The 26,759-nt window shown below is 42.8% G+C and overlaps 2 protein-coding genes across 2 annotated transcripts in view; both read left to right on the top strand.

Moving 5' to 3' along the window:
- The first annotated feature begins 1,728 nt into the window (after window positions 1-1,728).
- On the top strand, window positions 1,729-26,610 carry LOC115155454 (guanylate-binding protein 1-like). Its single transcript, XM_029702077.1, has 10 exons — window positions 1,729-1,813; window positions 2,492-2,686; window positions 6,795-6,922; window positions 8,037-8,146; window positions 8,727-8,923; window positions 19,135-19,377; window positions 19,496-19,776; window positions 20,213-20,425; window positions 20,591-20,693; window positions 25,968-26,610. The coding sequence occupies exons 2-10, from the start codon at window positions 2,515-2,517 to the stop codon at window positions 26,429-26,431; spliced, it is 1,911 nt and encodes a 636-aa protein (XP_029557937.1). The 5' UTR covers window positions 1,729-1,813; window positions 2,492-2,514; the 3' UTR covers window positions 26,432-26,610.
- LOC115155455 (guanylate-binding protein 1) overlaps window positions 1,799-26,759 on the top strand; it is a 59,431-nt gene continuing 34,470 nt past the window's right edge. Inside the window, exon 1 of the mRNA XM_029702079.1 lies at window positions 1,799-1,813. The gene's annotated coding sequence lies outside the window, so the exon portion shown is untranslated. The remainder of the gene's footprint in view (window positions 1,814-26,759) is intronic.

Here is a 26,759-nt window from a genome sequence, read left to right as displayed (position 1 = left end):
GAGTAGGTGGGACGCAAGCGTCCCACCTAGCCCAGAGAGGTTATTAAGTTGTTTTATTTGCATAATACGCTTGTGTGAGATACTTGTCATATGTGAATGTATCTGTTATACCATGTGAAGGGATGGCGTGATTAATGGGGAACCAATTACTTGTCTCCACAATGTCTGTGCACAAGTCACTCCCTCTTTTGGCATTGGGGGAAGGTGTATGGCAGTGTCTGGACCATTGTATGTCCCCTCTGATGTTGCACTTATCTTGGGATAGTGTATGACCTAGAGTCTCACTCCCCTCAGTGAGCTTGTCCAGGAGTGGAGTCAAGAGGGGGTTTACTTGCGATGGGAGTATCTAGAGTTGTCAATTGATTTATGAAATTGGATGAGCTAATGGTTCTGTTCTATACCGTACCAGGGAGAGACGGTTCCAGTTTGGAGTAGGAGGACCAGACACTGGTCTATACAATGAAAACTGTTGACACAGCAGTTGCTGTCTGCTATGTTTTATAGATATCTTTCATACAAATCTTAACCTTGTGACCCATTCTATTTATCTGTGGTTCGTCATGTACGTTGAGAGGGGTGTATCTTGGCTATAAAAGATCTTTGTACTTTTGTGTAATCACTTTTCAATTGTTCATTAGAGATAGTGCATCATTGAAAGTCAAAGAGCTTTTGCAAAAAGCTCTTAATTATTAAAGATGTAGTTATAAGTATAACTCTGACTGGTGTGTGAAGTTTGTAACTCTCCTCATTTGGTAATGCAGAAATTAGCCACCACAAGTTGCAAACCGTAGCCTGGCATTTTTATGGCAGTTTTGGAGCAGTGGCTTCTTCCTTGCTGAGCGGCCTTTCAGGTTATGTCGATATAGGACTTGTTTTACTGTGGATATAGATACTTTTGTACCTGTTTCCTCCAGCATCTTCACAAGGTCCTTTGCTGTTGTTCTGGGATTGATTTGCACTTTTCGCACCAAAGTATGTTCATCTCTAGAAGACAGTGGTCCCATGGTGTTTATACTTGCGTACTATTGTTTGTACAGATGAACTTGGTAGCTTCAGGCATTTGGAAATTGCTCCCAAGGATGAACCAGACTTGTGGAGGCCTACAATTTTTTTTCTGAGGTCTTTGCTGATTTCTTTTGATATTCCCATGATGTCAAGCAAAGAGGCACTGAGTTTGAAGGTAGGCCTTGAAATACATCCACAGCTACACCTCCAATTGACTCAAATGATGTCAATTAGCCTATCAGAAGCTTCTAAAGCCATGACATAATTTTCTGAAATTTTCAGAGCTGTTTAAAGGCACAGTCAACTTAGTGTATGTAAACTTCTGTCCCACTGGAATTGTGATACAGTGAATTATACGTGAAATAATCCATCTGTAAACAATTGTTGAAAACATTTCTTGTGTCATGCACAAAGTAGATGTCCTAACCGACTTGCCAAAACTATAGTTTGTTAACAAGAAATTTGTGGAGTGGTTGAAAAAAGAGTTTGAATGACTCCAACCTAAGTGTATGTAAACTTCCGACTTCAACTGTAGCTGTCTGCAAAAAAACAAAAAAAAACACATCCCCCTCCACAAAAAAATGATCACCACAAAATGTCCTTGGCACCCATGAATAAAAGCAACTGGGAATCGGAGGTAGTTCCTGTTAAACTGCATTCTTGTAGTACTTAGGTAATGAATGAGTTTCACCACACAGGAGGCTACTTTCACTTTCAGTGTCTGCAGCCTTTAAATAGCCTGCGCTTGGTTATTTTGCCAAATTGGTTTGCAGAGGATCCTTGACTGTCAGCGAAACTACGAGTATATGTGAGTATCAAGCCTGACTTTAACCTGAGTTCTGATTTCCAAACCCATAGGTATTCAAACTCTTCACTGGTTGACCTTATCCTGACAAATTGGCTCCATAAGTACTGTGGTGTCTTTACAAATGATCTCAGCGATCACTTTCCTATTGTTTGTATTAAAGATACCAAACTGAAAAACTCTGATCGTTGTAAAATTATGAAGAGACATTTATAACAAATTTCACCCCAGGCATTACTTCATGATCGGTACTCTTCAGAGTTTATCTATATCAGCTGCATGCCCAACCTTGATTTTGCTGTAGAATTGTTCTCATGTCTTATTATCACTCTGGTAGACTAACACCAATAGCAATAACAAACCTGTGTCAAATGATCAACTAATGATGATCTTCAGTCTGGACCTTGATATTTTGAATCAGGGACGTTAGTGCTGGATTACAATACAAGCCTATAGAACCAGTCACTACTGGAGCAGGAGATCCCTGCATTAGAATTTCGCCTTAATAAGATGGTGTCTAACTATTTACTATTTATTATTGTTACAGATCATTATTGGAAGTAAAATGGTTCATGATGACAAAATGTGTTGTATTTTGCTATTGACACGACAAGGAATAGCATCATAGAGGTTAAATAAGTATTAATGATGATTAACTTGTATCAACCATTTACTTTGAAGCGATCTTGTGAAGCCACTTGACCATGGACTCCCCAATGTGCCTCGTTAAAAACTCTGACGGAGAGCTTTGCCTAGAACCAGAGGCCATCGACTACCTGATGGGACTGAAACAGAAAGTCGTAGTTGTGGCGGTGGTTGGGCTGTATCGCACCGGCAAGTCCTACCTCATGAACAAGCTGGCTCAGAGGAAAAGAGGTGAGAGACAAATATATCTTACTTAACAAACAGGTTTGGACATCATCTGTGCCTCAAAGTCTTTTTTTGGTAACACTGTACATAAAGTTTCCCCTACTACTTTGTAACTACACAGTATTAACTGTAGAAACATAGTAGGACAGGGAATCTTGAAACTCGTACAATATTTGTATGGCAGGAAGACATTATCTGTGCTTAACCTCTTAGATAAATTGGCAAAATGTTGATTTCCGCCAAAATAGACATCCCCAAAAGTAGCTGCTATTCATGTGTAATTAGATGATTCTGACATGCCAAAACTTGGTATGTTTGGAAAGAAGAGATCTGGGAGATTATGTGGAAATTATCATAAAATAGATAGGAGTTACATAGTTCAGATCAAGATCAAGCACACACAAAAAACTGTTTATTTTTTATTTTGAAAGTCATCTTTCATTGACAAGCTATAAGTGAATTATTGATTCCCAGAGCTGGAAACACATCATGTGAACAATATTAGAAACAAAATGGGATTGATAGACCCAACAACTAGAAATGGGCAGATGTTTTAGTAAGTGGTGTCAGGTGTGGTCACGGAACGTTTCCAAGTGTCCCTAAACCTCTCCAAAGTGGCAGGTGTCTGTAAATTAGATAATTCCAGTGCTATTACATATCTGCAATCCCTAAATGCTATTTGTTCAGTATAAAAACTCAATTTCTACCATATTTCTACCATATTTGTAGAAATAAGCATTGGCCGTGACAGTTTAGTGGCCTCTCCAATGGCCGTGACCGTTTAGTGGCCTCTCCAATGGCCGTGACAGTTTAGTGGCCTCTCCAATGGCCGTGACAGTTTAGTGTCCTCTCCAGTGGCCGTGACAGTTTAGTGGCCTCTGCAAAGTAACGAGGATGAAACTTACAACAGTAAACAGTGAACTAATATGAAACAAAAGACAACTACTTTGGAATTGTATAACATTTACATTTCTTGTTGCATAGGCCTATGTAAACTAAATCCAAAGCACAAAAAGCAGACAATTTACCAAAAACAAAATTAGCTATATAAAGTATAGTGTGTGTATGATGAAAATAATTTCATGAAAATAATTTCCTTACAGATCTAAAAATGATCTTTCCCTTTCCTTTGAGAAATAAAAATAAAAACAAATCACCATGGTCACCATCATAACCTGTCATCTCCATCTCTCTTATGAAACTAAATAAATACTGCACTCTGAACGGCAATTTTTTTTTGCTAGATTCATGATCGGAATGTGAATTTAAAACATCATGTTGTTTTATTGGAATTTGCAGCTATTGTTGGTAAATAATAATATCTGCTGGCTTCTGAAATTACTTTATCAACTTTGAAAACCTTTTTAAAGAGAAGTCAAACTGAAAAATTTTCTCCTGTCTCCTAATTTCTCCTGGTTAGTCTGTTGTCTGCAAAGGTTGTTACATTGTAACTACATAGTAATTAAAAATGTAAGGTCTTGGGTTAAATAAGAAAGACACATTTCAGTTGAATACATTCAGTTGTACAACTGACTAGGTATCCCCATTTCCCTTTCCATTGAGCCAGGTCATAACATATTAATAAACCTATTGAAAATAACCAGCAGTTAATGACAGAGTATGCCTTGTTACAATTGTTGTTACCAGGTCCTAGCCTTGGACCGGCACCGCATAGTTACATTTAACAAAATGAGGAGTTATTACCATGGTAATACACAGGTGACATTCCAACATGTAATTACAAAGCACAATAGTTACATATTGATAACATTAAACAAAATCAATGGGAAACCCCCTGGAGGTCAGGGCCCCTGAGCACATGCCATACTTGTCTGGTCAGTAATTTGATGATGATTAAGCCTACTCTAAGGGTTAGATAGCTGGCTAGGCTACCTTACCTAGCAATCTACAGTAAAAGCTGACATGGGTTAATTGAGTGAATGACGTACAGTAACAAGAGGGAAACTGCTGATGCACCAACACATTTTGAAATTGCACTTTGTGTATTCTACATTTATGACTCTCAATAGTAAGTTGAGACACCGACTGAGTTACAAAAATATATATACAGTAGATATTTTATTTATTTGATTTCACCTTTATTTAACCAGGTAGGCAAGTTGAGAACAAGTTCTCATTTACAACTGCGACCTGGCCAAGATAAAGCAAAGCAGTTCGACACATATAACACAGAGTTACACATGGAGTAAAACAAACATACAGTCAATAATACAGTAGAAAAATAAGTCTATATAAAATGTGAGCAAATAAATAGGCCATGGTGGCGAAGTAAATACAATATAGCAATTAAAACACTGGAATGGTAGATTTGACAGTAGATGAGTGTGTAAAGTAGAAATACTGGGGTGCAAAGGAGCTAAATAAATAAATACAGTAGGGGAAGAGATAGTTGTTTGGGATATTTATAGAGGGGCTATGTACAGGTGCAGTGATCTGTGAGCTGCTCTGACATCTGGTGCTTAAAGCTAATGAGGGAGATAAGTGTTTCCAGTTTCAGAGATTTTTGTAGTTCGTACCAGTCATTGGCAGCAGAGAACTGGAAGGAGAGGCGGCCAAAGGAGGAATTGGCTTTGGGGGTGACCAGTGAGATATACCTGCTGGAACGCGTGCTACGGATGGGTGCAGCTATGGTGACCAGCGAGCAGAGATAAGGCGGGACTTTACCTAGCAGGGTCTTGTAGATGACCTGGAGCCAGTGGGTTTGGCGACGAGTATGAATCGAGGGCCAGCCAATGAGAGCGTACAGGTCGCAGTGGTGGGTAGTATATGGGGCTTTGGTGACAAAACGGATGGCACTGTGATCCAAGACTGCATCCAATTTGTTGAGTAGGGTGTTGGAGGCTATTTTGTAAATGACATCGCCAAAGTCGAGGATCGGTAAGATGGTCATATATACATGTATATATACAGTATATATACAGTGAGCTACTAAAGTATTGGTACACATTTTTTGTTGTTTTGCCTCAGTACTCCAGCACTTTGGATTTGAAATGATACAATGAATATGAGGTTAAACTGTAGACTGTCAGCTTTATTTTCAGGGTATTTTCATCCATACCAAGTGAACCATTTAGAATTTTTTGCACTTTTTGTATATACTCCCCCCATTTTAAGGGACAAAAAGTATTTGGACAAATTCATGTGTATTAAAGTAGGTTTAGTATTTGGTCCCGTATTCCTGGAACACAATGATTATATCAACCTTGTCACTCCACAAACTTGTTGGAGCTATTTGCTGTTTGTTTTGGTTGTGTTTTAGATTATTTTGTGCCCAATAGAAATGAGTGGTAAATAATGTCTTACCCCCCCCCCCAAAAAAAATGCTAACCTCCCCTGTTATTGTAATGGTTAGAGATTAGCATGTCTTGGAGGTATAATATAAAATGCTAACCTCCCCTGTTATTGTAATGGAGAGAAGTTAGCATGTCTTGGAGGTATGAACTTCCTCACTCATCATTATTCACAATTCATTCAGGACTATGCGTAACCATGGTAGCATCCACATTAATGTAAAAGTGTTTACAAACATATACTATTCTTATTTACATAAAAAATGACTAAAATATGACACAATACTTTATTTAGCATTTACTTCGAAGTGAATTTGTCCCAATACTTTTTGTCCCATAAAATGGGGCATCTATCTTCCCCTCCCCCCTAGCTCTGGTCTGCAGTAGTTCTGGCCCGCACTAACTAACTCTGGTCTAGGGCTTTGCTAGTAGCTAGCTAGTTCTGGTCCGCACTAACTAACTCTGGTCTAGGGCTTAGCTAGTAGCTAGCTAGTTCTGGTCCGCACTAACTAACTCTGGTCTAGGGCTTTGCTAGTAGCTAGCTAGTTCTGGTCCGCACTAACTAACTCTGGTCTAGGGCTTTGCTAGTAGCTAGCTAGTTCTGGTCCGCACTAACTAACTCTGGTCTAGGGCTTTGCTAGTAGCTAGCTAGTTCTGGTCCACACTAACTAACTCTGGTCTAGGGCTTTGCTAGTAGCTAGCTAGTTCTGGTCTGCGGTAGCTCTGGTCCAGCTCTGGAACAGTGTTAAAGGCTGGTTTAATATTTATACTGTAAATGTCCTCAATAAGCTCTGTTCATTTAGGTTTTGCCCTTGGAGACACCATCCAGTCCAAGACTAAGGGCATCTGGATGTGGTGTGTCCCTCATCCTGAAAAAACAGACCACACCCTGGTGCTGCTGGATACAGAGGGGCTGGGGGACGTGGAGAAGGTGGGAGGTCAAAGTTCAATCTCTTTACAATCCACATTAAAGATTCATATTCCTCTTAGATTACTAACCAAGCACCGTGAACACATATCTGCACACTCATCATGTAAATTAAATGATTACTTAGTCAGAGATCCAATACATGTTGGAAGGCCCTAAAAAGGGTCAAAGACTCCTGCCACCCAAGTCATAGACTGTTCTCTCCGCTACCGTACGGCAAACAGTAACGGAGCGCCAAGTCTATGTCCAAGAGGTATCTAAACAGCTTCTACCTCCAAGCCATAAGACTCCTGAACATCTAATCAAATGGCTACCCAGACTATTTGCATTGCCCCCCCTTACACTGCTGCTACTCTCTGTTAATTATCTTTGCATAATCACTTTAATAACTCTACCTACATGTAAATATTACCTCAGTTACCTCGACTAACTGGTGCCCCCGCACATTGACTCTGTACCGGTACCCCCTGTATATAGTCTCACTATTGTTATTGTAACGGTCGTCGTAAGGAATGGAGCAAGGCGCAGCGGGTTGAGTGCTCATATTTAACTTCTAATGTGAACACTTAATTAACAAAACAAGAAACCGATGACCGCCGACAAACAGTCTTGAAGGCAACACACAGCAATACAAGAACAACCTCCCACAATACCCCTAACAAACACATACCTAATTATAGGACCTTCAATCAAAGGCAACAAGAAACAGCTGCCTCCAATTGAAGGCTCAACCCCCAATTATCTAAACATAGAAATAGACTAGACTAGACAGAACATAGAAATACACTAACATAGAACAGTGCCCAAAAACCCCGGAATACATAAATCAAACACCCCTCTACATAGACACACACCCCGAACCACATAAACCAAATACCCCCCTGCGACGTCCTGACCAAACTACAATAACCCCTTACTGGTCAGAACGTGACAGTTATTTACTGCTGCTCTTTAATTATTTGTTACTTTTCTTTATTTTTATTTTGTTTGTATTTTTCTTAAAACTGCACTGTTGGTTAAGGGCTCGTAAGTAAGCATTTCACTGTAAGGTTGTCTGTTGTATTCGGCGCATGTGACAAATAAAATTTGCTTTGATTTGACGTGATACTTGTTTCAGGGGGATTCTAAGAATGATGCCTGGATCTTCTCCCTGGCCATTCTGTTAAGCAGTACTCTGGTCTACAACAGTCGAGGGACCATCGATAATGATGCTGTGGAGAAGCTTCAGTATCCTTTTGGGTCAACATTTGGCTCCATTCTGTGGCATCTTGTGGACATAATCTGTTGTGGTATTTGATATGATAGTTTGTTTGTTAGGCTTTTGACAGTATTCTCAGCCATATTAGTGGTAGCCTAGCTAATTGTGGTGGACATTTTCATGAATTTGTATGTATATTTTTAACATTATTTAATTGTAGGCTAGACATAATCATTGACATGGTAGAGAATTTTAATATTAATAACGCGCCAACTAAATATGTTCCGTTTAATTAAATATGCTATATGCAAGTTGCATATGTCGTGTTTATCAGTACTACATAGTAATTTATTTATCTGGAAACTGTACAGGGCTTGAGAAATCTCAGGATGCCGGTTCCCGGGATTGATTCTTGGATTTAGTGAACATGAAGAGCTGATGTTTACTAAAACCAATGTCTGTGACTTTCAAAGAAATCTAATCTGAAAATTATTTATTTTGTTTGGTTGTTTTTCACTTCCCTGAAATTCAAGCCCCTGTACTGAAACTGTGCATGACATTGACATGAGCTTTGGGAACTCCTGTATCAATCCTCAACCGGTCCTATAGATATGTGAACGAGCTGACAGAGATGATCAAGGTGAAGTCTACCACTGACAATGAGGAGGAAGGAGAGGGCACCCAGTTTAAGCAGTTCTTTCCTAATTTTGTGTGGACCGTCAGAGATTTCACTCTAAAGCTCAAGATCGACGGCAGAGAAATCACTCCAGACCAGTACCTGGAGAATTCCCTGCGACTCAAGAAAGGTGATTTTGATTATTATAAACAAGGTAGTTTGAGACCTAGATGCTGATTGACGTAAACAGCATTCCAGCTGTGTGTATATCAGACAATATATCACGATATGATGCAAAGTGTAGCGTTATGACTAAAACTACTGTTCCCTGAAGGAGAACAACATACTATGGGGAGTCGCACTCTCACAACTTTGGTTGAAGGATCTACAATCACGCCTGACAAGGCCAATGAAATTCTGGGACCTGGAGAGATTCTTCCACCAATCTTGACAAATGTGTGTCTGAACGTGGAGATGGGACACTTTTCATCTAACTCATATGTGGGAGACACACCACTTTTGACACCTGTGAACACTGTGGAACTCAGTTGAAAAACCTGTGTTCATGTGCCAAGGTTTGCCTAAAGCCTGGCCCACTCTGGGTACACAGGCTCTGGCGATCAGTGACGAGCCTCACTCGGTTTAGGTGGTAAGATGCGTTCTGGCAACCAGCTGGCACCCAGCGCTGGAACGCATGCATTACAAACAGACCTAGGGAAAAAGCCTTGTCATGGAGGTTACCCTACTGACCAGTCATAGGTACTGGCGACAAAATACCTTGTAACATAGCTGGGAATGGGACAGACAGCTGTTGTAACAGACCGGTGCGAATCGTAATTTAATCTAATTCCCAGGAATGCAAAGTGTTGAGCTGGAGACAGACAGCTCATTTGGGGGCTCATATGAACCACAGAGACTTTGTGTGGGATAATAGGGTGGTTGTGTACAACCCTGCTCGTTCCCTCAACTCCGCTACCAACAACTAATCCCCTATAGAGACCATAACCTGTATCACTAGACACCAGAGGCCAGTGAGCTACAGGCAGGGATCAGCAATGAATCTCAGTAATGAGCCAACTATGGGGGAGGGGCGCCCCCTTGTGGACAAAGACCAAACTTCTCACTCTCACCCTGGAGAGATTGATTTAGCCCCTGAACCCCATTGACACTGTGGAACGTGGGGTAATAAAGGGGGGAACATTAAACATAGACAAGCTTCCAACATACGTAGTTGTCGTAGTGATGAGACCAAAACGCAGCAGGGAAATGTATACTCATCTACTTTATTATAAGGAAAGAAGGAAAACCCTAAATAAACATGTATACAAAAAGAAACACACCGACGATAAACAGTCCTGTAAGGCTTGACACTATACACGGAACAATCTCCCACCAACTACAAACAAAACACATACCTATATATAGGACTCTCAATCAGAGGCAACTAAAAACACCTGCCTCCAATTGAGAGTCCAACACCCAAAACCTAGACATAGAAATACAATGACCTAGAAAGAACATAGAAATACAAAACATAGAACATAACCCAAAACCCGGAAACTAACTAAACAAACACCCTACTAAATAAACCACCACCCCGAACCACATAAACAAAATACCCTCTGCCACGTCCTGACCAAATTACAATAACAAATAACCTCTATACTGTGTGACAGTACCCCCCCCCCCCAAAGGTGCAGACCCCGGATGCACCTCCATGAAAAACAAAAATCCCCCCCCCCCCCCCCCCAAAAAAAAAATCCCCCTAAACAAAAAGGGAGGGAAGGGAGGGTGGCTGCCGTCACCGACAGCACTTGTGCTACACCCCACCTCCCCAACCCACCTATACTGGAGGTGGTTCTGGTTCCGGTCTTCTACCCTCTAGATTGTAGGCAGACTCGCTTGGCTCCGGACCGTAGGCAGACTCCTTCGGTTCCGAGCTGTAGGCAGACTCGCACAGTTCAAAGTTATATTTAAACTCACTCGGTTCCGGATCACAGGCAGACTCACTCGGTTCCGGATCGTATGCAGACTCACTCGGTTCCGGATCGCAGACAGACTCACTCGGTTCCGGATCGCAGGCAGACTCACTCGGTTCCGGATCGTATGCAGACTCACTCGGTTCCGGATCGTATGCAGAGTCACTCGGTTCCGGATCACAGGCAGACTCACTCGGTACCGGATTGCAGGCAGACTCACTCGGTACCGGATCGCAGACAGACTCACTCGGTTCCGGATCGCAGACAGACTCACTCGGTTCCGGATCGCAGACAGACTCACTCGGTTCCGGATCGCAGGCAGACTCACTTGGTTCCGGACTGTATGCAGACTCACTCGGTTCCGGACTGCACACTGTTGCCGGATACTCTGGACGGGACACTGTTGCCGGATACTCTGGACGGGGCACTGTCTCCGGACCCTCTGGACGGGGCACTGTCTCCGGACCCTCTGGACGGGGCACTGTCTCCGGACCCTCTGGACGGGGCACTGTCTCCGGACCCTCTGGACGGGGCACTGTCTCCGGACTCTCGAGGCTGGGCTGACGCACTGGAAGCCTGATGCGTGGGGCTGGTAGAGGAGGTACCAGGCTGGAGACACGCACCCTAGGGCTAGTGCAGGAAGCAGGAACCGGCCGAGAGGAACTACTATTACGCACTAGAAGCCTGATGCGTGGTGCTGGTACTGGAACTGCCAGTTTAAGAACACGCACCCCATGGCTAGTGCGAGGAGCGAGAACAGGCTGATTAGGACTAGGCTGACTCACTGGAAGCTTGATGCGTGGAGCTGGTACTGGACGTGCCAGACTAGAGGTTCGCACTTCCAGGTCAGCACGAGAGGCGGGAACTGGAAAGACTGGGCCATGGAGGCGCACAGGTGGTCTTGATTGCACCTCCTGCACAACCCGTCCTGGCTGGATGGAACTAGCAGCCCTGTACGAGCGGGGGGCTAGTACAGGGCGAACTGGGCTGTGCAGGGGCTTGTTGGTTACCGTGCGTAGAGCGGGCGTAGGGTAGCCTGGTCCTAGGAGGCGTACCGGCGACCAGACGCGCTGCGCAGGCATCCTCCTACCAGGCTGGATGCCCACTCTAGCACGGCATCTGCAAGGGGCTGGAATAGCTCACACTGGCCTGTGCGAGCGAATGGGCGAGATCATGCGCACTTCTTCATAACTTGGCGCCCTCCACTCTACACGTTTCTCCATATAAGCACGGGTAGCTGGCTTAGGGCTCACCCTTGGTCCAGGCAAACTGCCCGTGTGCCCCCCCCAAAAAAAATTATTGGGGATGCCTCTCGTGCTTTATCGGCACCTATATAGCCTCGTACCGACGCCTCTCCGCCTTGCCTGCCACGATTTCTTCCGGAGGGAGAAAGTCCCCAGCCTGGTGCCAAGGTCCAGCCCCGTCCAGAATTTCCTCCCAGGTCCATTTCTCCTGATAGTCCGTATACTTGTTCTTCTGCTCCTTACCCCGCTGCTTGGTCCATTTTTGGTGGGAGATTCTGTCACGGTTGTCGTAGTGATGAGACCAAAACTCAGCAGGGAAATGTATACTCATCTTCTTTATTATAAGGAAAGAAGGAAAACCCTAAATAAACACGTATACAAAAAGAAACACATCGACGATAAACAGTCCTGTAAGGCTTGACACTATACACGGAACAATCTCCCACCAACTACAAACAAAACACATACCTATATATAGGACTCTCAATCAGAGGCAACTAAAAACACCTGCCTCCAATTGAGAGTCCAACACCCAAAACCTAGACATAGAAATACAAAGACCTAGAAAGAACATAGAAATACAAAACATAGAACATAACCCAAAACCCGGAAACTAACTAAACAAACACCCTACTAAATAAACCACCACCCCGAACCACATAAACAAAATACCCTCTGCCACGTCCTGACCAAACTACAATAACAAATAACCCCTATACTGGTCAGGACGTGACAGTAGTGTTTCCATGAAACAGTTTAACCTGTATGAAGCAAAAAGGGTTCTGGCAAGGTAGGCTAGCTAACATCTTTGACCAAAGCATTATTCTTAACATGACAGCTACCCCAGCAACTCCACTGTGGGCAGGCAGGAATAGCTAGTTATATGCAGTGCTTGTTTAGCTAGCCCAGTCTCGAAAGTCCAAGTAGGAAACGGTTTACTGGGGTGGGACCGGACCGTTCATTAACATGTCTGGGAAGAGAGGCAAACGGTGCTTGACCGAGGCAGACACAGGCAGCAGGGGGTACCCACAAAATCTGGCCGCCCTCTCTCTTCAAGTAGCCTCACCCTTACTGGCGATGGAGCGCACAGGAGCCGGGTTGTCCCAAACTGGCGTGATTTATTACCTTCAGCCCCTTTTAAACATTGTGTGTTATAGCTACATACGTATTTTTTGCATCGGATTCGTCTATTCCTTCTGTATCCGCAGATACCAACCATTAACCTGTGTGGGGCCTGAGATAGAGTGGAGTTTGTGTGACAAGGTGGATCCCGAAAACAGTTCTCCTCACAAATAACGTCTGTAATGTCTGAACAGTTTGAGCTACAGACTATTATGACCCCAATATGAAAAGCTGAGACACTCACAAACACACACATGTAAGCTACACAAGAGTCGTTAGAAGCTAAAGGGTTCTTCTACATAGAAGATCATAGGAAATCCCAGGACATAGTGTCTATAATACGACCACATAGTTGCTGTCACAAACTCCAAACTCCACACAGTTATCACTGAGTAGTTGGATATTAATTATTCATTTATTAATTTCCCACTAAGGAAACAATTTCTGGACTTACAGCATTTTTATAAATTCATTTTTAATCAGGTTTCTGTTAAGGCGGACCGTATTTTTTTATTTTTTTACACTTGCAATAAAACTTCCGAATGCAATTGTTCATGACAAATGGTTGTTCTATGTGTATCCCTGGTTGTACTGAAAAGAGCATGGTTAAACATTTCAAGTAATAGTAATGCGTAGTAATGCCAATGTTATGTGAGGCTAAGTAAAAGATCAAGCAGATGAATGAAACAGTGGTGGTCGGTGACGTTTAAGATGAGGGAGGGCGATTCTTTTTTTTCATGAACATGGCCTTATTTCTATTACAGCATATTGGAAGACTGTCATTCATATTCCATTCACCCAGTTCAATGTAACATCGATAAGTTTAGGCGACTATATTATACTCAAATTTTCCCTAAACCTATCATGAGATTGCTACAACCTAGCCTATGAATGAAAAGTTTACAACGTACAATTGAAGTCGGAAGTTTACAAACACTTAGGTTGGAGTCATTCAAACTCGTTTTTCAACCACTCCACACATTTCTTGTTAACAAACTATAGTTTTGGTAAGTCGTTTAGGACATCTACTTCGTGCATGACACAAGTAATTTCTCCAACAATTGTTTACAGACAGATTATTTCTCTTACAATTCACTGTTTCACAATTCCAGTGAGTCAGAAGTTTACATACACTAAGTTGACTGTGCCTTTAAACAGCTTGGAAAATTCCAGAAAATGATGTCATGGCTTTAGAAGCTTCTGATAGGCTAATTGACATAATTTGAGTCAATTGGAGGTGTACATGTGGATGAATTTCAAGGCCTACTTTCAAACTCAGTGCCTCTTTGCTTGACATCATGGGAAAATCAAAAGAAATCAGAAAATAATAGTAGACCTCCACAAGTCTGGTTCATCCTTGGGAGCAATTTCCAAATGCCTGAAGGTACCAAGTTCATCTGTACAAACAATAGTACGCAATTATAAACACCATGGGACCACACAGCCATCATACCGCTCAGGAAGGAGACGCATTCTGTCTCCTAGAGATGAACGTACTTTGGTGCGAAAAGTGCAAATCACTCCCAGAACAACAGCAAAGGACCTTGTGAAGATGCTGGAGGAAACAGGTACAAAAGTATCTATATCCACAATAAAACGAGTCCTATATCGACTTAACCTGAAAAGCCGCTCAGCAAGGAAGTAGCCACTGCTCCAAACCGCCATAAAAAAGCCAGACTATGGTTTGCAAAGATTGTACTTTTTGGAGAAATGTCCTCTGTTCTGATGAAACAAAAACAGAACTGTTTGGCCATAATGACCATCGTTATGTTTGGAGGAAAAAGGGAGAGGCTTGCAAGCCGAAGAACATCATCCCAACCGTGAGGTACGGGGGTGGCAACATCATGTTGTGGGGGTGCTTTGCTGCAGGAGGGACTGGTGCACTTCACAAAATAGATGGCATCATGAGGATGGAAAATTAAGTGGATATATTGAAGCAACATCTCAAGACATCAGTCAGGAAGTTAAAGCTTGGTTGCAAATGGGTCTTCCAAATGGACAGTGACCCCAAGCATACTTCCAAAGTTGTGGAAAAATGGCTTAAGGACAACAAAGTCAAGGTATTGGAGTGGCCATCACAAATCCCTGACCTCAATCCCATAGAAAATTTGTTGGCAGAACTGAAAAAGCGTGTGCGAGCAAGGAGGCCTACAAACCTGACTCAGTTACAGCAGCTCTGTCAGGAGGAATGGTTCAAAATTCACCCAAATTAACTTCACTAGGGTACGGTGCAGCATTCGGAATTTTGGATGAAAGCGTGCCCAAATTAAACTGCCTGCTACAGAAGGTAGGATATGCATATTATTAGTAGATTTGGATAGAAAACACTCTCAAGTTTCTAAAACTGCTTGAAGCATGTCTGTGAGTATAACAAAACTCATATGGCAGGCAAAAACCTGAGAAAAATCCAACCAGGAGGTGTGAAATTCTGAGGTTTGTAGTTTTTCAACTGATTGCCTATCAAACATACAGTGACTTAGGGTTCATTTTGCACTTCCTACGGCTTCCACTAGATATCAACAGTCTTTAGAACATTGTTTCAGGCTTCTACTGTGAATAGGAAAAGAACAAGAGCTCATGGTTGATGACTCAGAAAATGACATGAGCTCAGTGGCGCACATTCATGTGAGAGTCAGCTGTGTTCCTTTTATTTTTTGAAGACATTGGAATCGTCCGGTTGGAAAATTATGGAAGATTTATGTTAAAAACATCCTAAAGATTGATGCTATACATCATATGAGATGTTTCTTCTAACGTAAATAGAACTTCTTTTGACTTTTTGTCGTGACATTTCTGCGCGCTTCCTGGATTTGGAGTAGTGGACTAAACGCGCGAACAAAAAGGAGGTATTCGGACATAAATGATGGACTTTATCGAACAAAACAAACATTTATTGTGGACCTGGGATACCTGGGAGTGCATTCTGATGAAGATCAAAGGTAAGTGAATATTTATAATGCTATTTATGATTTTAGTTGACTCCAAAATGCCGGGTATCTGTATTGCTTGATGTTGTTGTCTGAGCGCAGTACTCAGATTTTTGCAAAGTGTGCTTTTGCCGTAAAGCTTTGTTGAAATCTGACACAGCGGTTGCATTAAGAAGAAGTTTATATATAATTATTTGAATAATAGTTTATTATTTTATCAATGTTTATGATGAGTATTTCTGTAAATTGATGTGTTCATTCACCGGACGTTTTTGGAGGCAAAACATTTCTGAACATTACGGGCCAATGTAAAATGTTTTTTTTGGATATAAATAACAACTTTATCAAGCAAAACATACATGTATTGTGTAACATGAAGTCCTATGAGTGCCATCTGATGAAGATCATCAAAGGTTAGTGATTAATTTTAGCTGTATTTCTGGTTTTTGTGACACCTCTCCTTGCTTGGAAAATGGTTGTGTGGTTATTCTTGAAAAGGTGCTGTCCTAATGCTATTCTTTCACCGTAAAGCCTTTTTGAAATCGGACAATGTGGTTGGATTAACGAGAATGTATCTTTAAAATGGGATATAATGGTTGTATGTTTGAGAAATTTGATTTATGAGATTTTTGTTGTTTTGAATTTGATGTGCCTGCTATTTCACTGGCTGTTGAATAGTGTGTCCCGCAGGTGGGACAGTAGCGTCCCACATACCCCAGAGAGGTAAATTTGGGAAGCTTGTGGAAGGCTTCCTCGAATTGTTTGACCCAAGTTAAACAATGTAAAGGCAATGCTACAAAATACTAATTGAGTGTATGTAAACTTCTGAACCACTGGGAATGTGATGAAAGAAATAAAAGCTGAAAGAAATCATTCTCTCTACCATTATTCTGACATTTCACATTCTTAAAATAAAGTGGTGATCCTAACTGGCCTAAGACTTTTTTTTACTAGGAATAAATGTCAAGAATGGTGAAAAATTGAGTTTAAATGTATTTGGCCAAGGCGGATGTAAACTTCCGACTTCAACTGTAGGTGCACAGGTCGTGAGAAAAATTTGAGTAATCAATGTGACAGACAGTGACACATTCAATACCACCTTGCACACTCTTGTCTTCATCTATCTGATCTAGGGTGTAATCATTAGTCCAACAGTTGCAAACGATAGTTTCTATTGGACAAATTCAGGTATGTTTATCCCCGTTTCCTTCTGTTTGCTTCCGTTTCAGAAGTGTTTTTCAACAGAATCAGTGGAATTAATACACCCCTGATCACATGCACAGTTCACTTTCATAGCAGCTACATACAAACAGCATGATCATTTTACTCATTATATATATATATAATATAATATAATTCCTTCTCGCTGTCACGTCCTGACCATAGTAAGTTGTTATTTTCTATGGTAGAGTAGGTCAGGGCGTGACATGTTATTATGTTCTAGTTTCGTATTTCTATGATGGGTTCTAGTTTTGTATTTCTATGTTGGGCTGTGTTTGGGATGATCTCCAATTAGAGGCAGCTATTCACCGTTGTCTCTAATTGGAGGTCATATTTAAGTTGGTGTTTGTCCCACCAGGGTTTGTGGGAGATTAATTTTGAGTAGTGTATTTTTCACCTCTGCGTCATGTTTTTTTTTTTTTTTTTTGTCAGTCAGTATATTTATGTAATGCATAGTTTCACAGTATAAATAAAATGTGGAACGACACACACACTGCACTTTGGTCCGCTCCTCCTTACGACAACCGTGACACTCGCCTCTTCACGCTCTCCTCCTTTCACCTTTTCTCTTTGCTTGTAGACTTCAGTACACAACACATCAGCTGTCTGTGACCAGGGAAAAAAAATCCAAGCCAAACCTTCATATCATAACCGCAAACCTCTACACACAGTCTACATCATTTTCACCATATTAGCTAACATCATAGTCAACATAGCTAATCGAAGTAAGCCCGCTACATTCATGCTGTAACGTTAACAGTCAGCAAGCAGTTTAGCAGTTAACCCAGCGGAACCCAGTGGCAATAAATTATTAAAACCAAAAGCTTACCTTGGAAGAGTTCCAGTGTTGGATAGACAAGCTAGATAACATAGCATCCCTCTCTGTTTTAGCCGGCTGTTTGAGTAGGCTGAACAAGCTAGCTGCATTTGCTAGCTAAGTGCCAGTGGAAAAAAATACAACAAAATATAGCACTCTCTCTCTTCTCCTTCATTTTTAAAGAAATTAATTTGTAAAAAATGTTAAACTATTGTCTTTCTCTCTGAGTCAACTACTCACCACACTTTATTTACTGCTGTGCTAGCTAGCAACTTCTTCAGGATCGATGTCCCTTCCAGGGGATGATTGAGCTAATGTAGGCTAATGTGATTAGCATGAGGTTGTAAATAACAAGAACATTTCCCAGGACATAGACATTTCTGATATTGGCAGAAAGCTTAAATTCTTGTTACTCTAACTGCATTGTCCAATTTACAGTAGCTATTACAGTGAAAGAATACCATGCTATTGTTTGAGGAGAGTGCACTATTTTGAACATGAAAAGTTATTAATAAACATATTAGGCACACTTGGACAGTCTTGATACAACATTTTGAACAGAAATGCAATGGTTTATTGGATCAATCTAAAACTTTGCACATACACTGCTGCCATCTCGTGGCCAAATTCTAAATTGCACCTGGGCTGGAATAATACATTATTGCCTTTCTCCTGCATTTCAAAGATGGTACAAAAAAATACAAAAGAACGGTTGTTTTCTTCTTTGTATTATCTTTTACCAGATTCATTGTGTTATATTCTTCTACATTTCTTTCACATTTCCACGAACTTCAAAGTGTTTCCTTTCAAATGGTACCAAGAAAATGCATATCCTTGCTTCAGGGCCAGAGCTACAGGCAGTTAGATTTGTGTACGTCATTTTTGGTGAAAATTGAGAAAAAGGGGCGGATCCTTAAGAAGTTTTATTCTTTCAGTAATAAATAAATTTTCTTTTCCTTTGATTGGGTTGACAACATGTCAGTACATGCTTCAAGAGCTCTGCTAGGTTGGAGGAGAAAGGAGGTATTATTGGGACGTACCCAAGATCTGCTTCTACTATAAAATCTAGTAATGCCAATGTTATCTTTCAGGTACTGGTAAAAAGATCAACGACTACAACCTCCCGCGAGAGTGCATCCGGAACTTCTTCCCCTCACGCAAGTGTTTTGTGTTCCCCTCCCCTACAACTCCTGACAACATGCACCGACTGGACTCCATGGACGAGGCTGAGCTTTCTGAAAGCTTCAGAGAGGTTGCAGATACTTTCTGCCGCTTCATTTTCCAGGAGAGCCCTATGAAGACAGTTTTAGGGGGACACACATTGACCGGAAAGAGTGAGTCAGATATCTACCTACAGTACAGTATATGAAAATGGATACATATTGATTCTACATTTTATTGTACCACTAAATACATACATTCATATTTTTCCTCCCATCTGTCTGATTGCAGTGCTGGGGCACTTGGTCACCACCTATGTGGAGACCATAGCCAAAGGCAATGTGCCCTGTCTGGAGAATGCTGTGTTGGCCATGGCTAAAATTGAGAACCAGGCTGCTGTGGATGAAGGCCTGGCGGTGTACAAGAAGGGAATGGAGGATGTGAAGGCCTTATTCCCGGTGGACATCAATCAGCTGTCAGAGAACCACCTTCGCTCAGAGGCTAAGGCCACACAGGCGTTCATGAAGCGATCCTTCAAAGATGAAAATGGGGAGTTCTTGAAATCTCTTGTGGTAAGGGTCATCATTTGAGATCTGTGCCTGGTACACACAATGCACAATGCATACCGGGGTTCACATGTCTGAAGCTGGTGTCAGTTCATACCAGGGTTCACATGTATGAAGCTAGTGTCAGTTCATACCGGGGTTCACATGTCTGATGGTATTGTCAGGTCATACCAGGGTTCACATGTCTGAAGCTGTTGTCAGCTGAAGGTCAACCTGACCTTGTATGCTATAAAATGTTGCTTCTTAGAGAACATTCTGATCTACATTGTGTTATTGTATCGAGGTTGACTTATAGCTGCTGTGTTTCTCATATGGTGTATACTGTATTCTCCAATGTTAGCATCCGGTAATAAACCATTTCTAGAACTGTCTTTATATAATTGTCTGATCTTTTATCTTATTCTACGCACCTGAATCTGAAAATTCCCAATAAATCTTTCAGGAGGCCATTAGCAACCACTCTGCCGACCTTTTCAAACAAAACAAGGATGCCTCAGAGAAAAAGTGCAAGGCCCTTCTGGAGAATCTGTCTGCTCAGATGGATCAGGGGATGAAGGAGGGGACGTACGCCACACCAGGAGGCTATGAGCTATACTGCAATCACCATGACAACATAGTGGCACAGTACCGGGCCGTGCCCAACAAAGGAGTCAGGGTAAGAGCTAGAAAGCAAACAACATCAACAACGTTGTGTATTAGAGAATCAAAAAACATCCATCATTAGTCAGTAATGATGACCAACATTTCAACTAATTTCAGTCACCTGGTTACGGTTTGAATCAAAATCAGTGCCACAACCTTTAAGGCCTGTTTTCTGCAGGCTGAGGAGGTTCTGGAGCAGTTCCTGAAGGGAAAGAGTGCAGAGTCCAACTCCATCCTGCAAGCTGACAAAAAACTGACTGAAAATGAGAAAAAAATCCAAGGTAAGCCACAGCTCAATCTTTTTTTTACTTCCAATTATAAAATAATAAATCTACTGTGGTAGGTTAATGTTCAGAAGATGCAAACAAGACCAGTGGCCCCACCCTAATGCCAGGCCCCGCCCAAAATGACAACTTCTAAGTATTATGTAGTAAAAATATCCAAATATTTCTAAATTGGATTGTATACTTGACTTTTCCACATTTTGCTGTGTTTCAGCATGAATTTAAAATGGATTAAATTCAGATGTTTTGTCACTGGCTACACACAATACTCCACAATGTCAATGTGGAATTATGGTTTTAACATGGGTTACGGATTAATTAAACATTACAAGCTGAAATGTCTTGAGTCAGTAAGTATTCAACCCCTTTGTTATGGCAAGCCTAAATAATAGTGTTTATCTTGATTTTTGAATGATTACCTCATCTCTGTACCCCACACATACAGATATATGTAAGGTCCCTCAGTCGAACAGTAAATTTCAAAAAACAGATTGAACCACAAAGACCAGGGAGGTTTTCCAATATTTTCAGTAATACGGCACCTATTGGCAGAAATTGAATATCCGTTTGACCAAGGTAAAGTTATTAATTACACTTTGGATGGTGAATCAATTCACCCAGTCTTTACAAAGATACAGGCGTCCTTCCTAACTCAGTTGCCGGAGAGGAAGGAAACCGGTCAGGGATTTCATCATGAGGCTAATAGTGACTTTAAAACAGTTACAGAGTTTAATGGCAGTGATAGGAGAAAACTGAGGATGGATCAACAACATTGTAGATACTCCACAATAATAACCAAATTGAATAACCAATTTCGTGATATCCAATTAGTGACTACAGTCTTGTCCCATCGCTGCAACTCCCGTACGGACTCGGGAGAGGCGAAGGTCGAGAGCCATGCGTCCCCCGAAACATCTGCACTGCTTCTTGACACACTGCCCGCTTAACCCGGAAGCCAGCCGCACCAATGTGTCGGAGGAAACACAGTACAACTGGTGACCGAAGTCAGCGTGCACTGCGCCCGGCCCTCCACAAATAGTTGCTAGAGCGTGATGGGAAAAGGACATCCGGCCAAACCCTCCCCTAACCCGGATGACACTGGGCCAATTGTGCGCCCCCTCATGGGTCTCCCTGTGGCGGTCGGCTGCGACACAGCCTGGGATCAAACCCGGGTCTGTGGTGACGCCTCTAGAACTGCGATGAAGTGCCTTAGACTGCTGTGCCACTCGGGAGGCCTTTGTAGAAAATCTTGATAGTGGAATAAATGTTTTACTCATATCGATAAGCTATTTTCTAAATAAGAAGTCATTTTTTTACGGGCAATTGCTCTTTAAAATACAAGTTGAATACACCAGGCCCTAGATATGAACCAGACTACCTGCAAAGCTCCCCTCTTCAAACTGCATAGCTGTACATGCAATATGTGCTGTTGTGGGTGATTTCCAGTGGGGATCAATTTGATTTACAAAATAATGCACGTCAAAATGTGTTTACTTGGTCTAGCAATAATCCCCTCGCTCAAGTACACATTTTCTGTTTGATTCGTACCTTTAGATGAGCCCGTGGGTTACCTGTAGACGAGCCCGTGGGTTATCTGTAGACGAGCCCGTGGGTTACCTGTAGATGAGCCCGTGGGTTACCTGTAGACGAGTCCGTGGGTTACCTGTAGACGAGACCGTGGGTTACCTGTAGACGAGACCGTGGGTTACCTGTAGATGAGCCCGTGGGTTACCTGTAGACGAGCCCGTGGGTTACCTGTAGACAAGCCCGTGGGTTACCTGTAGACGAGCCTGTGGGTTACCTGTAGACGAGACCGTGGGTTACCTGTAGACGAGCCCGTGGGTTACCTGTAGACGAGCCTGTGGGTTACCTGTAGATGAGACCGTGGGTTACCTGTAGAGGAGACCGTGGGTTACCTGTAGACGAGCCCGTGGGTTACCTGTAGACGAGCCTGTGGGTTACCTGTAGACGAGACCGTGGGTTACCTGTAGACGAGCCCGTGGGTTACCTGTAGACGAGCCTGTGGGTTACCTGTAGATGAGACCGTGGGTTACCTGTAGAGGAGACCGTGGGTTACCTGTAGACGAGCCCGTGGGTTACCTGTAGACGAGCCTGTGGGTTACCTGTAGACGAGACAGTGGGTTACCTGTAGACGAGCCCGTGGGTTACCTGTAGACGAGCCTGTGGGTTACCTGTAGATGAGACCGTGGGTTACCTGTAGATGAGACCGTGGGTTACCTGTAGACGAGCCCGTGGGTTACCTGTAGACAAGCCCGTGGGTTACCTTTAGACGAGCCCGTGGGTTACCTGTAGACAAGCCCGTGGGTTACCTGTAGACAAGCCCCGTGGGTTACCTGTAGACAAGCCCGTGGGTTACCTGTAGACAAGCCCGTGGGTTACCTGTAGACGAGCCCGTGGGTTACCTGTAGACGAGCCCATGGGTTACCTGTAGACGAGCCCGTGGGTTACCTGTAGACAAGCCCGTGGGTTACCTGTAGACAAGCCCGTGGGTTACCTGTAGACGAGCCCGTGGGTTACCTTAAAACGAGCCCGTGGGTTACCTGTAGACAAGCCCGTGGGTTACCTTAAAACGAGCCCGTGGGTTAACTTTTTAAGGTATAGGGGGCAGTATTTTCATTTTCGGATGAAAAGCGTGCCCAGAGTAAACTGCCTAATACTCGGGCCCAGAGTCAAATATTTGCATATTATTAGTATATTTGGATAGAAAACACTCTGAAGTTTCTAAAACTGTTTGAATGATATCTGTGAGTATAACATAACTCATATGGCAGGCAAAGACCTGAGAAAAATCCAACCAGGAAGTGGAAAATCTGAGAATTGTAGTTCTTCTTTTGAATCCCTATCGAAACTACTGTGTCTGTGGGGTCACGTTGCACTTCCTAAGACTTCCATTGGCTGTCAACAGCCTTTAGAAACGTGTTTCATCCCTCTCCTGTTACTGGGCAGAAAATAGAAGCTCAGTCAATGAGTGGACTGCCCGGGACCAGTGAGTTGTTTACTGCGCGGGCACATTTGGCGCGCCACTCCTTCTTTTTTCTCTGTAATGAATACGCTATTGTCCGGTTGGAATATTGTCTACGTTTTATGTTAAAAAGACCCTAAAGATTGATTGTAAACAACGATTGACATGTTTCTACGAATGGTAATGGAACTATTTTACTTTTCATGTCTGGATTTACACTCACGCGTTATGCCTTTGGATAGTGATCTGAACGCACAAACAAATGAGGTATTTGGACATAAATATTGAGTATTTCGAACAAAAATAACATTTCTTGTGGAAGTAGGAGTCCTGGGAGTGCATTCTGACGAAGATCAGCAAAGGTAAGAGAATATTTATAATACTAATTCTGAGTTTAGTTGACCCCAGAACTTGGCGGGTATCTGTATAGCTTGCTTTTATGGTTGAGCAATGTACTCAGAATATTGAAAAATGTGCTTTCTCCGTAAAGCTATTTTAAAATCTGACTCAGTGGTTGCATTAAGGAGAAGTATATCTATAATTCTTTCAATAACTGTTGTACATTTTATCAACGTTTATGATGAGTATTTTTATAAATTGATGTGCTCATTCACCGTTGTTTTGGTGGGAATACATTTTCTGAATATCACGCGGCAATGTAAAATGGGGTTTTTGGATATAAATATGAACTTTATCGAGCAAAACATACATGTATTGTGTAACATGAAGTCCTATGTGTGTCATCTGATGAAGATGATCAAAGGTTAGTGAATATTTTAGCTGTATTTTCAGTTTTTGTGATGCATGTCCTTGCTTAGAAAATGGCTGTGTGGTTTTTCTTGTGAAGTTTATGTCCTGACATAATCTAATTTTATGCTTTCGCCGTAAAGCCTAGCGTCCCACCTAGCCCATAGAAGTTAACTTTAGACGAGCCCGTGGGTTACCTGTAGACGAGCCCGTGGGTTACCTGTAGACGAGCCCGTGGGTTACCTGTAGACGAGCCCCGTGGGTTACCTGTAGACGAGCCCCGTGGGTTACCTGTAGACGAGCCCCGTGGGTTACCTTTAGACGAGCCCCGTGGGTTACCTTTAGACGAGCCCCGTGGGTTACCTTTAGACGAGCCCGTGGGTTACCTGTAGACGAGCCCCGTGGGTTACCTTTAGACGAGCCCGTGGGTTACCTGTAGACGAGCCCCGTGGGTTACCTGTAGAGGAGCCCATGGGTTACCTGTAGATGAGACCGTGGGTTACCTGTAGAGGAGCCCATGGGTTACCTGTAGATGAGACCGTGGGTTACCTGTAGACGAGCCCGTGGGTTACCTGTAGACGAGCCCCGTGGGTTACCTTTAGACGAGCCCGTGGGTTACCTGTAGACGAGCCCGTGGGTTACCTGTAGAGGAGCCCAAGGGTTACCTGTAGATGAGACCGTGGGTTACCTGTAGACGAGCCCGTGGGTTACCTGTAGAGGAGCCCGTGGGTTACCTGTAGAGGAGACCGTGGGTTACCTGTAGACGAGCCCGTGGGTTACCTGTAGACAAGCCCCGTGGGTTACCTGTAGACGAGCCCGTGGGTTACCTGTAGACGAGCCCGTGGGTTACCTGTAGACGAGACCGTGGGTTACCTGTAGACGAGCCCGTGGGTTACCTTTAGATGAGACCATGGGTTACCTGTAGAGGAGCCCGTGGGTTACCTGTAGAGGAGCCCATGGGTTACCTGTAGACAAGCCCGTGGGTTACCTGTAGAGGAGCCCGTGGGTTACCTGTAGACGAGCCCGTGGGTTACCTGTAGACGAGCCCGTGGGTTACCTGTAGACGAGCCCGTGGGTTACCTGTAGACGAGCCCGTGGGTTACCTGTAGACGAGCCCGTGACACTTGTGGTAGAGCAAAATGAAGAACACCATCGTGTTCGTGAGAGTCTCCCCTTTTTGATCATTGATCATATTAGTTTTTAGGCCAAACCGTTCGGATGCTACAGATGTTTTTATAAGAAGAACGATTTGCTGGATGTCTCCTGGTCTGACAAACAGCGCAGTAGCTCTGCCCCTTTCCACCTTCTGATGCGGAATGGCAACATAGGTGGATGTGGTGGATTGAGACGCAGCCCAATGCAAAAATACATATCTCTAGCTTTAACTGCCAGATTTTAATGGGATGTTTTTAATTATGTTACTTAGATTGATACACTGTTGTGCCAATAGACACTAGGGGATTTTAACGTGTGTGAATCTGTATGAGAAAATGAGTTGACTAGTTTTCCTACTTATTTTTCTCTCTCCTTGGATCTTCCAGCTGAAAAGAAGAAAACAGCTGAGCTGGAGCAGGAGAAGGCAGCATCCAAGGAGCAACAGGCAGAGATGGAGCGCAAAATTGAGAACATGGGCAGGGGCCAGGAGAAGTACTTGAAGGAGATGAAAAAGCAGATGGAGAAGGAGAGGAAGCAACAGCAGCAGGAGTTCAACAGGACCCTGGACCGCAGGATGCAGGAGCAGAAAGATCTCCTCGAGAAGGGCCATAAGGAGAAGGCTGACCTAATGAGACAAGAGATCGAGGAGATAAAGAAGAAGAATCAATTGGAAAGGGACGCCAATACCCAGAATCAGAAGGCTCTGCTGAATGACTACAAGCGGCAGGCTGAGGAACATAAAAAACAGATGTTTGTCTTCTATAGCCATCGCTGTTTTTATCTCTCCCTGCTGGTTATCTATGAAAGTTTGAACGTCTTGAAAGTATATCTGGCGTTCATGGCCTCCTGAGCCTGGTTCCTCTGTAGGTTTCTTCCTAGGTTTCTGCCTTCTTGGGACTTTTTCCTAGCCACTGTGCTTCTGCCTCTGCATTGCTTTCTCTTTGGAGGTTTAGGCTGGGTATCTGTAAAGCTCTTTGTGAAAACTGCTGATGTAAAAGAGCTTTATGAAATAAAATTTGATTGATTGGCCTATTGTGAACCTTATTTTAGTTTAAGATGTCGTAGGCCCTGCAATTAAAGATAGTAGACCTACAGAAGGCTGGAATGGGCTACAAGACCATCGCCAAGCAGCTTGGTGAGAAGGTGACAACATTTGGTGCGATTATTCGCAAATGGAA

This window comes from Salmo trutta, chromosome 20 (genome assembly GCF_901001165.1).
Source record: "Salmo trutta chromosome 20, fSalTru1.1, whole genome shotgun sequence".
Classification (NCBI taxonomy): domain Eukaryota; kingdom Metazoa; phylum Chordata; class Actinopteri; order Salmoniformes; family Salmonidae; genus Salmo; species Salmo trutta.
The sequence above is the reverse complement of the archived record's forward strand: the minus strand, read 5'-3'. Positions and strand labels throughout refer to the sequence as shown.